The following is a 16422-nucleotide window of genomic DNA, read 5'->3' as shown; positions in this document are numbered from 1 at the left end:
TCACAGCGGTATTTCAGAACAATAGTTCTGCTAACTCACAGTTACTCGTATTTCAGTTCTACTCGTTTTAAAAATTTAAAATATAAATGAAATTGTTCTTGTACATGCTCAAAATTGTTTTGTTTAGTTTGCTTTCAGTAACTCTGTTTTGTTTTTCATTATTTTTCGTTTGTTTGTTGGCTGTTTATGTTCAAGTTTAATTTAAACATGAGCTGATTCGATACAAGTCTTACTGCGTTCTTTTCTCATTTTAAGACTTCTATGAAACGGAGCTAAGTTTAAGAGAAGTGAAACGAAGTGATAAGTAGTGAAGTGAAGGAAATTGAAGTAAAGCATAGCGAGGTCCTACTGAGTCATGCAAAACAATTGTGTCATGAAGTCTTCACTGCTAACTGAACTGAAGAGGAGCTAAGTGTGAGTGGGGTGAAGGGTAGTGAAGCTAATCGGAGCGTAACGAAGGGAAATGACTTAAAGAGAAGCAAAGTGGTTATGAAGCGAAGCGCAGTGAAGTCATACGTAACGTAGAAAAGTGGAATGAAAAAACGAAGTAAAGAGAAGCAAAATGAATAGAATTAATACGTAATAGATAGACCACACTTAGAACATGAACGTATCTATTTCAACTACTCGAAACCTAAGAGTATATCTCTGTAGGGTTTCTAAAGACCGTAAGACGGTATTGTTTCTATAAGAAACCCAATTCCGCGCTACTTTAATAAACATCAATTTATCTCGACCAAACTCGTAAAACAAGTATTCGGGTTCATACAAATGGACTAACCCTTTCATTTCCCAAAATCAAGAAACATAATAGACTTTATATTTATGACAATACGGTTACTACTTCATCTTAAGGGATGATACGGTAAAATAAACCTTATTTTCCTGGAGTAGGGTTGGTAAGGGATGAGCTTTTGAATTTATGTTGTAATGTGCGTGGTTGTACTGTGTGTGAGTAAGCGAAAAGCGATGGAAAATATTATGTATTACTATATAAAAATGTAGAAAATTTTAGAGCTTCTTTAGGTACGCGTGGTGGGAAACGCGTACGGGCTTAAACACGTGCGGTAGGAAAAACCCACTGTCTGGATGTTACTGACCACTTTATAATGTTAATGTAAGGTAAAATTAGTTTATATAAAAATAATTTAATTATAAAGCAATCTACCAAGGGAGGACAAGACTTATCAATTACTTATTACTAATTGATATTAAATTGTTCTGAAATTCCAAATGTCAGTAATTCCAGTTAGAGAGGAGAAGAGGAATGAAAGTTTTTTCATGAAAATGTTGACAATATTCGCTCATATGATTATGATTAAGCACTTTGTTTATATAGATACCGTACATGAGTTTAGTTTCCACTCGTTCCAGTAGAACGCGCGGCTAAGCCGTCCATCAAAAGCGTACAATACTATAAACATTGAGCGAAAGTGTCGCAATAAAACAGAGGCGCTCAATCGAGCCTCGGCCCAATTTTGGTAAATCGACACCCTCACAGGGACGGTGTTATGCGAGAGTGAAATATTGGAGGGGATTTTATGTTGACTGGTATTCTAGGAAATGGCTTGCAAAGTCAAATATTTTTATGTACAAAGAAACGTTAAATTAAATAGCATTTGCGCTACAGAAAATTGTTTGGATTTTTTGTTATTGAAAAGTTACATGCGAATTGCTATTTCATAATTTTGGAGAATTTAATACCTACTGTGATTTTTAAATCATTGCAAAAGACAACATTGTTCAAAAAATATTAATTTACAAGTTACGTATTTATTCGAATGTTGACCGTAGGCAATCATCGACACCACGGCAATTTGTAATGACAGGCGGTAAAGGTGTGGATCGACACCGTGTTAACGGCTGCTCTAGCTTGAAGTGTAGTAAGAGAGATATACTTTTCATTACATTGCAGCTTAGTCCTCAGAAGTAGCGGCGCGTCAATGGCCGACCGCATGTAAGAATCTAATCTTATCTGCGCTCGATTACAGATGATCATGGGCAGCAGTAGGCGTCTGCTACTCTAATATTAAAACTTACACTTCACTTTCAACATAAATTAGTAGTAATTAGGGTTCTAGAAAACTTATTCCCTAAGAGCGCTAAGTAGGGAAAAGCCTTTAAATTAATATAAAAGTTTCAGGAAAATACAATGATGATACACTTTTAGAGCACTCAAGCTTGAAAATACTGCACTAATTAAACCGTACTAATGTAGTATGTATTATGTAGCGTACTGTATAATCGTTGTAATTTAAAGTCTTTTGTGATGCACTACCGCTGTGCCTATTTCTGCCTAATAACAGCAATTTTAACGCAGTTACGTTTTGGTTTTATCTTTAAAACCACATTACTTATTCAACGCTCTCTAATTTAGTCCTAATGCAGCAACGCATCTTTGGCTGATCTAAGGTAGGACTGAAATCTTACCTGGATATTCTTGAGCGGCAGTTGTCGTCACACTGCATGGATTGTACGCTTATTTGCTTTACTACTAAAAAAATTTAAATTGTTATCTATGATTTCGTTGATTACTAATTATAAGTTTTTCAAACTTACTGAAATTAAAAAGACATTTTTGGTTCTAGAAAAAAGAGAAAATCAAAAGAAAATCTCAGTTCTGGTTTAATCAAGCTCAGTCGACGCTATGTGTAACTTTTCCATTGTCTTTTATCAGCGAAAATTAATCCGGCTAGTTTTAAGATGTTATAATTAAAAAAACTAATGAGTTTTCATATTATTATATTAACAGTTATTTTCATTGTTTTCATCATATTTTGAAAGTGATTTTATGTTAAGTGTTATTTTTTGAAATTTCATTTCATAGTTGGCAGTGGCAGCATTATTGAAACGACTAGTTTTGTTTATTATCGGATTTCAGAAAAAATATATGATTTTAATGTAGTAAATTAAATTTATAAACATGAGGCATTCTAAGTTAGCCCTTACCAGGACTAAAGAGAGTTATGATACACTGTTAGTGCCGCCGCAAAACGACAAAGAGTGTAACCATCTTCAAAAATTTTTAGTTTAAGAACATGTTACTTTATATCTTTTAATTATAATTAAAAGAGTGTCGCTAAAGTAAAAACTAATAATAAGTAATAAAGTAATAACCGACATTACATTTTATAATCAAGGACTCTAAAATAAGTACTTTAGAAAACCCGCTTTAAAAAGATAAAAATCAGTAATAGTTGTCTAACTTCATTGTTTAATTTAGACATTGATTGATGTTCTAGCCATTCAATTAATAAACTAGTCCTAAGTACTAAGTGAAAGAAGCGAAGGAAAGTTTTTAACGGAGAAACTGCTATTTGGCCTGTTACTTCAATTTACTTGATTACTTTCATCGATGATTCAGAAGTTTGAAAAGAAAACTAAAAAGTTTTACTTTAAAGTTCTCAGATACAAAAATGAATAGATTTTATTCGAAGAGTTACTATTTATTGAACTGAGAAATTAATTAGTTGTAACCTGTTATCATAACTAATATAGGAAGTATTTTAGCAGTAAGTAATTAAAGTTATTTATTTCAATGAGTGATTTTAAATATACTATCGATTATGGAATTACACTGAGTTTGTAATTCGGTGACTTTTCAGACGAAAAAAATGTGTAAAAAAATACTACAGAGTTTATATAGAGCTGTTATTCTATACAGATATAACAAAAAACGACCTAATTACTTGCATCTCGAAAAAAAATCAAAAACAAAAATGAGATAAAACAAAACAAATAAAAAATGACCCCCTCTAGAATAACACCGTCCAACCCGTTTCAGGGCTAATATGATGAGGCGAGTGGACACAGCAATATCCAACGTTCGTAAATAATAATCAACGTCAACAGTATTCTGTACTAACCTCACCTTTGTTTGTTTATGAAAAACAAAACAATTAAGAGGTCAACTGTAGCAGACGGTCTTTATGATTCTAATATTTCAACTTAACAGTCCATTGCGCGTTATACATATACATTCTAGTATGAGTTAGTTGCTGTATTGTCTATGTTACGAGGTAATGACGCCGACCACTAAGAGGTTTTAGAATATTTATTCTTTAGTGTTTTAAGTCCTAAAGGTGCACTACTCGACTTGACATTATCTTTAAAAAAAGTAATGTTTTTGCAGTAATATGAAAAAATATGTTTGTATCCGCAAATCAAAACAAGTCGTCAATGAATTGTCTTCGAATTACTGCACAACCTTGTATTTCTGAATAAGAGTGTTTCTTTATAATTATTATTAACACGCTTTTATTAGCTTGGGTTGTATGTATGTATGTATGTATGTAACGGAATATTTGAACCCGATTTCTATCCACTTTGAACGTTCAGTTTAATTTATATTTAAATATTGAAGAAATATGAAGAACCGTCATCGGTTCTTCATAATTCTTCTTCAATACATGATTTTAATAATTTTGTTCCATAGTCCTTATCAAAATTTTCGAGGCGGTGTTCGAGCGCCTTAGAGAAAGTTCATCGCAAAGTTACTAAATTGCAACAATAATACCATTTTAGTTTCAATAACTGTTAGAGCGTGATTTTTAGTTTTGAAAATAATAATGTTATTTTTATCTTGAAATTGCCACGAAATCTTTTTGTACTTTCTTTAACTTTTTCTAATAATTACTGTTACATAAAATAATCAAAGGTACTGTGAATTTATCTATGGCATTATTGCAATATTAAAGTCGATCTTAACAGGAAAACTACTTAACATGAAATATTGTATAAAATATCGAAGCAGATACAAATTAATTAACTTAGCTAACGAAGTTTCCTTTCGTCTTGTATTAAGGTAACAAGCGCTGTCACATGCAGGGGCTGCAATTACGTTATATGTTCTTAAGTTTAATGAGATAAATCTATACTTAGAAAGTTATATAATATTATTCATAAATAAATTACGTAAGGTAGAATTTAGAAAGGAAACCTTTGAGGTTCGACTCCGGCGGCGCCACCGCCACACCTATTTCTTCCTAATAACAGCGGTGTTAAGCGCTGCTGTGTTCTGGTTTGAAGGATGTGGTGAGAGTCATACTTATTCAAGGCGTTTCAGCTTAGCCCACAGGGATAGTGGTGCATCTGCGGCCGACCTCGTGTCGGAACCTAATCTTATTTGGGGTTGATTATAGATGTCCATTGGCGGCCTTAGGCATTTACTATCAATTGGACGGAATGCTCGCTAATTTATAAAAAAAGTTATAAAAATATTCATAGCATTTATCATTATCTGCTATTTATCAGACTTCAAACACCAAATCGAAATGTAATGCTAGGTTTACATTAACATATTTTAATTTCTAGGACATCTCACATAAAAAATAATTTTAATTAAGTAAACTCACTTATTATCAACTACATCACTTTCCACGAATTTTTATAAAATGTAAACGAACCACGTGTAGTTATCGGAACTAAATAAACAAGTGGATCCAAAAACATTATGTCGTCGCTGCAACATTTACATACGAGGTGCAAAACTTTTAATTAATACCGGTTTTTACCGGTTTTTTGCACTGTTTTTACCGGCTCTTTGCACTGTTTTTACCGTGTTTGCAAGCTACGTTGGAAAAACTGAGGTTTTCGTGTAGTGTGCAAAAAGTAAAACTGTTTAACAGTTTATTTTTATACTGTTAGAAAAAAGTGTATGTACTAGTAGTTTGCACTGCATATCGTAAAATTGGAGATTCATATGTAGTGTTGTAGGATCGTGGTTTGATAATGGTAGCGCCATATTAGTCCGGTCAAGTTAGTCATTGAAATAGCAAAAATTCCGGGAAAGCTGAATTTTCGTAGAGACCTTGGGTTTACCATTACAAATAAAGTGTCAAAAGTCCCCATCGATCTGACGTGTGCGTCGGCAATTATTCGGGGTCAAACGTCAAAATTTAAGGTTTTTTGGATTTTTCTCAAAAACGGTAAGTTTTATCGAAAAATACCTCAGGCCAAAGTTGTAGCTCTTAAAATTCTCTATAAAATAGTCCTTATATTTTTTTTCTCTAGAACCTATCATTATTCAGATATTGCGCTTGTAAGAGTTACGAGTACACGATATGCACATATTTCCACCTGTGAAATAGGATACTCAGAGCGTTTTTTTTAACGTGGTTTGGTTCCCTGGGAGGATTGTTTCATGAACCTTTATGATGTTATTTCCAGCAACAAGATTTATTTAGGATGTAGTAATAGTATGAAGATTATTGATATTGGTTATTGAGTTCAACTGTCGTATTAATTTTTTGTTACTTTAATATATTTTTATAATATTGGAGTAGCAGACAAGCATGCAGTCCACCTTATGATAAGTGGCTACTGCCGCCCATGGATATGTATAATTAACCCCAGATAGGATTAGATATTCGTACCTAAAGTCGGTCACAAATTAGCTACCCCTGAGGACTATCTAAGTTGGAACGTCTCGGAAAAGTATGTCTCCCTTACCACACCCTTCAAACCGGAACACAGCAGCGCTTAATACTGCTGTTATGAGGCAGAAATAGGTGTGGCGGTGGTGCCGCCGGAGTCGAACCACCAAGAGTTCTATCCCATTCAAAAAAATTGATTCATATTCCACTTAAATAATCATGTTTTCTTCGATTTATTCTTCCTATCTTCTTTCTTTATTCTTCTATCTTTTATCTTCAATACCTGCCGACGCACACTTCGGACCGATAGGGACTTTTGACACTTTATTTGTAATGGTAAACCCAAGGTCTCTACAAAAATTTGGCTTTCCCGGAATTTTAGCCACTATTTTTATGTCTAACTTGACCGGGCTATATGTACGTATTTTTGTACGTAAAACAGTTATGAGCACTGATGTGTTCTGTACCCTTACCATGAGTTTTTACGTTTTGACAAATATGACTGTTTTGGTATTTGTTTACGTATATGCCCATACAAATTCCATTCAGCGCCCCTAGCGTATTGTATCAGAACTATAGTGTCAGTAACTTAACATAGTCTCTTTTTGCGAACATGTGACGCAGACAAAAAGACTTGAGCACTTACTTATTGTTACGTTTACTCAGTCTACTAAAGCAAACGGAACAGAATAATGGATTGAGTAAGCGTAACGTAAAATTGTGGGATGTTTTGAAAACTCATGGTAAGGGTACTGTTTGATGAATGTAGTAAAGAGCCAAACCGACTTATGTCACAGAGCTAGCGCCGCAACTGTGATCGACCTCAAATAGAAATCCTGCTTAATTTAGAGTTCTTTACAGATGTCCATGAGCGGCAGTGAGTGATATATATATATATATATATATTTATAATATAGGAGTAGCAGACGAGCATGCAGTCCACCTGATGGTAAGTGGCTACTGCCGCCCATGGACATCTGTAATCAACCCCAGATAGGATTAGATATTCCTACCTAAGGTCTACCACAGATGCACCGCTACCCCTGAGGACTAAGCTGGAACGCCTCGGAAAAGTCTGTCTCCCATACCACACCCTTCAAACCGGAACACAGGCAGCGCCTAACACTACTGTTATTAGGCAGAAATAGGTGTGGCGGTGGTGCCGCCGGAGTCGAACCACAAAGGGTTCTACCACCTTCATGTCCTTCATGATAGTGTCACATATATTGCTATTTATTACAACCAATAAATAAAATATACACAAAAATCAATTTATTAAAATGTTTATCTTATATTCTAGTATCTTTACTTGATCTTTAGCTCATTAGCGAAAATATTATGTTGACTAATTGCAACTGCTTTGTCGACAGCATTTTAATGTACATATTGAAGTCGCGACGAAAACTTAGTAAGGTTAATTAATCTAAATATATATAACTCAAAGGTGACTGACTGACATAATGATCCATCAACGCACAGCCCAAACCACTGGGCGGATCGGGCTGAAATATGGCATGCAGGTAGATGTTATGACGTAGGCATCCGCTAAGAAAGAATTTTGATCAATTCTACCCCCAAGGGGATAAAATAGGGTATGACAATATTACTTCGTAACGCGAGCGAAGCCGCGGGCAAAAGCTCGTTTGTTATAAGTTAGATATTCTGTAATAAAAATATAGCTGCTATAAAACTAAATGGAATTGTAACACGTGCGAATATGCCGATCGTAAATTATTGTATTTGTTTACAAAAAATATATCATATTACGATAATGCAGTCAAAATTTGGATAAACAATACCAATATCGTAAAGGACGTCCATTTTGGAAAACTTATTGACTTGTACCCTTTTTGATAATTGACAGGCGATTGACGGAACCTGAAGGAATTCCACAATAACTCTTATTCCATCCAATATTCCTTCAAAGTCTTGTCAAACAAGGCCTTCAGGAGCACGAACGTCAAATCTCAAAGGCTTTGTGAAAATACGTTGTATTTAATAATCTTCATGTTTTAATACGGATTATTTTAGAGAAGCTTTTGTTATGATTTGATGATTAAGGGGAAAATAATAATGCTTTTGTGTACCTTTTTTTTATAATATAGGAGTAGCAGACGAGTATGCAGTCCATCTGATGGTAAGTGGCTACTGCCGCCCATGGACATCTGTAATCTACCCCAGATAGGATTATTCCTACTTGAGCTCAGCCACAGATGCGCCGCTACCCCTAAGGACTAAGCTGGGACGCCTCGGAAAAGTATGTCACCCTTACCACACCCTTCAAAACGGAACACAGCAGCGTCTAACGCTGCTGTTATTAGGCAGAAATAGATGTGGCGGTGGTGCCGCCGCCGGAGTCGAACCACAAAGGGTTCTACCACCTTCAACCCATTTGTGTTGTTAATGTGCGTTAATTAAAAAAGTTAAAAAATGAAAAATGCGGTATTTATATATTGTTTTAACGTATAACAAGTACTTTGAAAAATAAATATAAATTATCTCATTTAAATTTAAGGATTATATTTTCTGTTTGCAAGTGGAAAACATCATGTATATATAACGCATTTTTTCCATTACGAAATCAATTCGTTAATTGCATTTTGTACTTAATTATATTTGCATAGATTAGCTAAAATCTTCAGTGCAATAGCAATTATATCTGCATAGCTTTAAATACAAAACCAGTTATCTCCACACATAAGTAGTAGCTACTTTCTGTATAATAGCAGTTATATCTGCTATAGTCTGAATCATAAATAGGTGTCAAAAATGTAAACAAACAAATGTCATTGTCAAAATACGATTACAGGTATTGTAAACCGGAATAAATTAATAGAAAACGAAAACGTTAACAACTACACACATTTTAACAATGGCGCTATGAAAACGAGAAAACATTCGAGTTTGACCACGATCATGGAAATATATAACATCAGCTACGAAACTTAAAAATGGCGGCACAAAAATGTTTTGGATCCCGATTGTGTTACCATTATCACATTTTAATTTTCTACCATAAACCTTGTTTTTATTATTATTACTAGTACTGTATGGAATGAAATTGAGTTAATATAAATATTGGAAAATGTGAATTGATCTTAATGTATTTGGGTAATTATTTTATTATCGTTGTATTACTTTAATACCGTCAAAAATAAGAAACTACAATTTGTAACGTATTTTCTTGATAGGTCAACACCTTTGTTTACATTTTGGACATCTTATTATAAATCAGACTATAAATATCATAACAAAATAACTGCTATCGAAAGTGGGTCTTAGCCTTAAACAATACAATTTTAAAGAACCTTCAAATCAAAGAAACAGCCAGTTTATAGTATAAATCGATATTAACTCAATTGTAATATTATTCTCTGCAATCAGGAGACGGAAACGGTATTGAATTTTCCATTTTCCGAGCGAATTCCTTTTCACCCTTTGTGGCTCTTTGAATGTAAAAAACGAAGAAATTTAAAATTGCTTCTGCTACAGTATTGATATCGGTATGTTGGGTATTTAAGCTGAGACGTTTTGCGGAAATATTCACTACTGGCAATGTTTTTTACCTTACTTTTTTTTATAATATAGGAGTAGCAGACGAGCATGCAGTCCACCTGTTGGTAAATGGCTACTGCAGCCCATGGACATCTGTAGTTAACCCCAGATAGGATTAGATATTCCTACCTGAGATCGGCCACAGATGCGCTGCTACCCCTGAGGACTAAGCTGGAACGCCTCGGAAAAGTCTGTTTCCCTTACTACACCCTTCAAAACGGAACACAGCAGCGCCTAACACTGCTGTTATTAGGTAGAAATAGGTGTGGCGGTGGTACCGCCGGAGTCGAACCACAAAGGGTTCTACCACCTTCCTATTGCGGAGGGTAATGTATTTTGCCGACCAAATTTTAACATGTGGAGTATCGTTGGATTCGTCTAAATTATGGGTGTAACTATATCTCCAGTGTTCTAGTTCTTAGGATTGTGGTAAGGAAGAAACAGTTACCAATTGTTAAAGCAGTGATAGCCTAGTGGTTAAGAAACGCGGCTTCTCGATCGAGGGGTCCGAGGTTCAAATCCCAGGCACGCACCTCTGATTTTTGAAAATTATGTGCGTATTAGAAATTAATTATCACTTGCTTAAACGGTGAAGGAAAACATCGTGAGGAAACCTGCATACCTGAGAGATTTATAAAAACTCTCAAAGGTATGCGAAGTCTACCAATACGCACTTGGCCAGCGCGGTGGACTACGGCCCAATACTTCTCATTATGAGAGGAGAACCTTGCCCAGCAGTGGGACGTTAATGGGTTGATGATGATGATGAAGGAAGAAACACTTTTCCAAGCATTACAATTTATTCCTACCCTTGTAGACTAAATTAAAATGTTTCGAATTAGATTAAAATGTTTATTCTCATAGAATAAATATACACATATCTTTTGTGTGTCTATATTACTACTATCAGTATATATTATTACTTTAATTTACATCGGTGTATTTACTTTTTCCAAACATTGTAATTTAGTCTTCAACTTTTAGAACTAAATAATAATGCTTCGAATAGTAGCATCAATGCTTCGTTTGCTGTTTTTCTTTATTTAATTATTCGTATTTTCAAAAACAAATTATATATCCCTTGTGTATACGTGTGACTAATTTACTTTGATGTATATAATCTATATGTCTATAATCTACATATATGTAATTTGGTTCAAAATTATGATAAGTATCATGAAATTCGGTCACATGTGCATGTTTCGAATGCAAATCGCCATGTAATCGCTACTAGTGTACACCTGTTTAGCGTGTGGTGCAAGTTAAAAGATACCAGCAAATTAAAATTGGTATAAAATTATGATAAGTATCATGAAATTCGGTCACATGTGCATGTTTCAAATGCAAATCGTCATGTAATCGCTACTAGCGTACACCTGTTTAACGTGTGGTGCAAGTGAAAAGATTATAGCGGCTTAAAAAATTGTGTCTAAAAACCATTAATTGTTTATGTACGAAAATGCTGTCTAAAATTTAACACAACATTTTCCTTTACATTAATCAAACTAATCTAACTTCATAGCTGTTATAACAAATATGCAGTCCGTCTGATGGTAAATGGCCATTGCCACTTAAAGACAACTATAATCTAATTCAGCTAGATAGTCTTACTCGAGGTCGCCTCGGAAGTCTCTTTTGCCAAACCTTTTCTGTTACAAATTCTTTATGTACCTTTCAACCAGAATATCATAAGAATTGAAATCAAAATGACCCTTTCATTAGGTTTAGGCTATAACCCACCGGCCAAGTACAGATTGGTAGACTTCCCTCACCTCTGAGAACTTTCGATATTTTCCTACATTATTAAAGCCACTGATACGCACATAATGATAAAAACTCAATCTGCAATTCAAACATTGGATCCCTCGATTATTGTTAACTAGTTTTTGCCCGCGGCTTCGCCCGCGTTTAAAAGAAAATAATATAACATACTAACGTACATCAGACTGAAAATTCGTACCTTCACTGGAATGAAAGTGGCGCCATCTGGCGAAAATTGGTCGTACCAACACTGAAACCTTCGTGGGCTCATTGACACCAACTTTGCTAAAGATCATCACTTGATCAAATGCATAGTTTACGTTATCCTTACTAATGTCGATTAAAATAATCGACTTTTTGGTCCAAAAGATCGAATCTCCGATTAGTAGATCTTAGATCGCCATCCTTAGTTCCCGTGGGATTTCCGGGATAAAAACTATCCTATGTCCTTTCTCGGGTCTCAGACTATCTTTGTACAAAATATCATTAAAATCTGATCAGTGGTTTAGGCGTGAAGAAAAGACAACCAGCCAGACAGACAGACAGACAGACAGTCAGAGTTACTTTCAGATTTATAATATTAGTAAGGATAAATCAGAAGTCTATGATTCTAAGCAGAGTTTCAACCACCAGGCTGTAACTCGGTACTGTAAATACTCTCGCTGCTCGATATAAATGTATTCTACACAATGAAAACGCCTCCATCGTAGATAAATAAGGCGAGAGTGTAAGAATGTAGATAGTAACATACTACAGAGCTCATTTGCATGGGAAACTAATTAACCAGTATTTATTAGCACTGTTTCGCGCGATACACCCGTGCTGGCTGTTTCTAGAAAATTTTCGTAACTAAAGTTTTCGCACTATGTTGAAAACACTGTCGTACTATTTTTGTCCCACTGCTGGGCGCGGGTCTCCTCTAAGCATGGGAAGGATTAGGCTGTAGGCCACCGCGCTAGCCACTAGGCTAGGTAGCGATGTCCCTGTAGTTCCGGAACTAGAATAGGGCTACGGTATTCCCTGCCTGTCGTAAGAGGCGAGAAAAAGGGGGCTTCCGGGGTTCCGGGCGGCAAGAGTGGGAGCTCAAACCGTCCAGTAAGGACGGCGGTATGTGTGGTCGCATACCGTCGTGAACATCAGATGGTGTGGTAGGAGCGAAAACTGCTCTCCCAGGGCAGAGCCCGATCGGGGCATCGCGCTTGGAGTACTCCGGTTGCGTTCTGTCGGAGATCCCGGAGTTCTCCGACAAGAGTTGAGGACGGCCACCGGGGGGGTTTTAGAGCGGTAAAAATCCCACATAACCCGGCTTCGCTCCAACGTCGTCGGATACCTTTTGAAGGTTAGGTAGGCTAGGCAGCAAATTGGTAATCTTTACAGTACACTTTTTGAGATTTTATTTTATAATTTGGAGCGCATCTTCACTTCCCCGTCCTGTAATAGTTATTTTAATAAGGTAAATTCAATTAACCAAAGGTGGTAGAACCCTCTGTGGTTCTACTCCGGCGACACCACCGCCAGTCCTATTTCTGCCTAATAATAGCAGTGTTAAGTGCTGCTGTGTTCTGGTTTGAAGCGTCTATGACCGGCAGGAGCTATTTACCATCATGTGGACTGCATATTCGTCGATTACTCCTATATTATGAAATAATTCGCCAAGTACGAGTCGAACTCGTACATGGAGGCTTCCGTACCATCAAATGTTCATTATTTTTTATTTATTTTTATTCATTTTATTATTTTTAACAATATTTAATTATATCAGACAACAATAGATGGCGTAGGGGTGATGATGAATGATACGTACATTTCCAACAATATTTACTTAGATTACGCAAAAATAGATGGCCTTGGGGTGATTAGTACTGATATGTATGTTTGTTGTATGGAGACCCCCTTTAATATTCAACTTTATTTTATTTTTAGTATTTGTTGTTATAGCGGCCACCGTTATGCATTCTCTGTAAAAAAATCATGTGTCTATCTATTACGGTTCCCGAGATATAGCCCTGTGACAGACGGACAGACAGCGTTTTTACCGTTTGGTACGGAACCGTAAAAATGTATTTACTAATTACACCAAAGCCATTTTATATTTATATAATATAAGCACGTCATTAACACCCCTTCATAGTTTTTCCAGGATTAACTAATTTAAAAACCAACGTATAGGATACCAGTTAACGAATGCTCGTTAGTGGCATTTCAGTTTTTGCTACGGTTTTAATTTAAATATTGTGTTACAACGTAAAACTAACTGACTAATTGGTTTTTCGAATGAAAACTAAAAATTTGTCAAATAGTTCATTTGGTATTTTATTCATCTAAAAATGCTTTTGATTTATTGTATTTTGATGTGCATTCGTGATGACAGCTCTTCAAATTTTGGAATGGAATTTGAGTAAGGTATCCAATTTACGTAATGGTATATTTACTGAAATAAAATGTTAATAACAGTTTTTTCAACTTTTGTCTGTCCGTCTGGTTGTCCAATATAACTTTGAAACTGCTTGACTCATTTGGGTGATACTACGCATAATTTATCGAGCAAAAAATCATACAGAATCCAACTATGTCAAGATTATTAGGGAACGTAGAATACGTTTACGTGAAAAAAGTCAGAAACCTCGCATGCAAAACTTTTATGTTAAAAGTCAAATGATAAGTATTCAAAATTGATTTTTAAAGAACGTCAGCTAGCTACTAGTGCTTTGGAATATTCTAGTAAGGCGCAACATTCTATGAAATTACATATTTATATTTCGCCTCTTTTAAACAAGAAAAATATTTGTGACATGCGTGCCTGAGTGGCCACTAAAGGATTTATTTAGATCTGTTCTAGGTCTGGGTATTTTTTTGTGTTCGTCTGTGTGTGTCAATGACTCACGACACAAGAAACATCTTGCGTGTCTGTGAGTGTTATTCATTTACCATTACCATTTGTATTTTTTTATAATATAGGACTAGCAGACGAGCATGCAGTCCACCTGATGGTAAGTGGCTACTGCCGCCCATGGACATCTGTAATCTACCCCACATAGGATTAGATATTCCTACCTGAGGTCGGCCACAGATGCGCCGCTACCCCTGAGGACTAAGTTGGAACGCCTCGGAAAAGCCTGTCTCCCTTACCACACCCTTGAGATCTTCAAGTAGAAAGCGTTATGTATTTCTGATTACCATAGTAATAACTTTTATTACAACAATATACATGAACAAAACAGCTTCTGTATACCAATAATATCTAGAATCGTAGAAAATAAAGATAATGGAACATAATTCGCCAAACCGATCTAGATTAGGCGCGGAGCAGAATACTAATATAATAATATATCGATATCGATACAGAAATATAAATGATATACTTACAACAGCCGTGAATAGAATCGCAAGGAGGATAAGTGCCTGCGCCATCCTGTTACGCCCCAGATATCATATCGGTATTACGTCATTCCCACCTGAAACAAAGAAATACAATATTACTACTCAATTATTCAGTCCTGATGCGAATAGGTCCTTATTTTTGGTCGAAAATTAGGGTTGTTTTATTTAATGTTGAAGTATAAAACGATGAAGTCCACTTGATGGTAAGTGGCTACTGCCGTCCATGGACATCTGATCAACCCCAGGTAGGTTTAGATATTACTACCTGAGGTCGGCCACAGGTGCGCCGCTACCCCTGAGGAATAAGCTGCCTCGTCTCGGAAAAGTATGTTTCCCTTACCACATCTTCAAACCAGAACACAGCAGCGCTTAAAACTGCTGTTATGAGGCAGAAATAGGCTTGGCGGTGGTGCCGCCGGAGTCGAGCCACAGAGGGTTCTACCACCTTCAAAACTTCTGATCTGACATTACAATATTCCGTTTCTCCTGTCTATCCAAAGCCCAATTTATCTAAAAACTTATTCTGCAATATATCAACGGCAAATATACGGAATGGGATCCTGTACATTGACGAAAGTTTTTTTATTTATTTCCTGTCGACGAATAACGAACAAAACAGAAGCGGAATAGTTTTACTAAAAGTTTTTGTAAAATGTGTTTTCAATGCTTTATATGTTTATGAGTTTTTTTTTATAATATAGGAGTAGCAGACTAGCATGCAGTCCACCTGATGGTAAGTGGTTACTGCCGCCCATGGACATCCGTAATCATTCCCAGGTAGGATTACTCGTAGATATTACTACCTGAGGTCGGCTACATATGCGCGGCTACCCCTGCAGACTAAGCTGGAACGCCTCGGAAAAGTATGTCTCCCTTACTACACCCTTCAAACCAGACACAGCGTCAAACACAGCTGTTATGAGGCAGAAATAGGTGTGGCGGTGGTGCCGCCGGAGTCGAACCACAAAGGGTTCTACCACCTTCAAGTTACTATTTTACTTCTCGACGGACTCAGAAATAATGTCAAGGTGACATTTCAATATTCGGCGCATTTTGAAGTGTCATTACGAAAACGTGGTGTGGTTTTGAGTAGAGCCGGCTCTACTGTAGAACATGTTTGATTTCAATGGAGAGTAATTTGACTGTAATAATTATGAGTCATTATTTGCATTTTAGAATTTAATCATCAGGTTTTTACAAGAAGAATAGTAATAGTGAAAAGGCTAGCTTGAGTGTTCAATATTTTTCTTAATGTGGTAGACTACCGGCGTAGCTAAAGTATTAAGTAGTGGGTCCAATAGTAGTAGCGTAGTCGAGGCTGTTGAAAAAGCAGATCTTCCTATTTGAAATA

The 16422-nt window shown here is 36.0% G+C and overlaps 1 protein-coding gene across 1 annotated transcript in view; it reads right to left on the bottom strand.

Annotated features, from left to right (window-relative positions):
• Positions 1-16422, bottom strand: part of nolo (ADAMTS-like no long nerve cord) — a 244911-nt gene that overhangs the window by 154297 nt on the left and 74192 nt on the right. Inside the window, exon 2 of the mRNA XM_073090487.1 lies at positions 15057-15145. Within this exon, the coding sequence (XP_072946588.1) occupies positions 15057-15101 (45 nt within the window). The 5' untranslated portion in view covers positions 15102-15145. The remainder of the gene's footprint in view (positions 1-15056; positions 15146-16422) is intronic.

This window comes from Epargyreus clarus, unplaced genomic scaffold (assembly GCF_041222505.1).
Source record: "Epargyreus clarus isolate Ecla_fem2 unplaced genomic scaffold, WU_Ecla_fem_2.2 ptg000032l, whole genome shotgun sequence".
NCBI classification, from domain to species: Eukaryota; Metazoa; Arthropoda; class Insecta; order Lepidoptera; family Hesperiidae; genus Epargyreus; species Epargyreus clarus.
The sequence above is the reverse complement of the archived record's forward strand: the minus strand, read 5'-3'. Positions and strand labels throughout refer to the sequence as shown.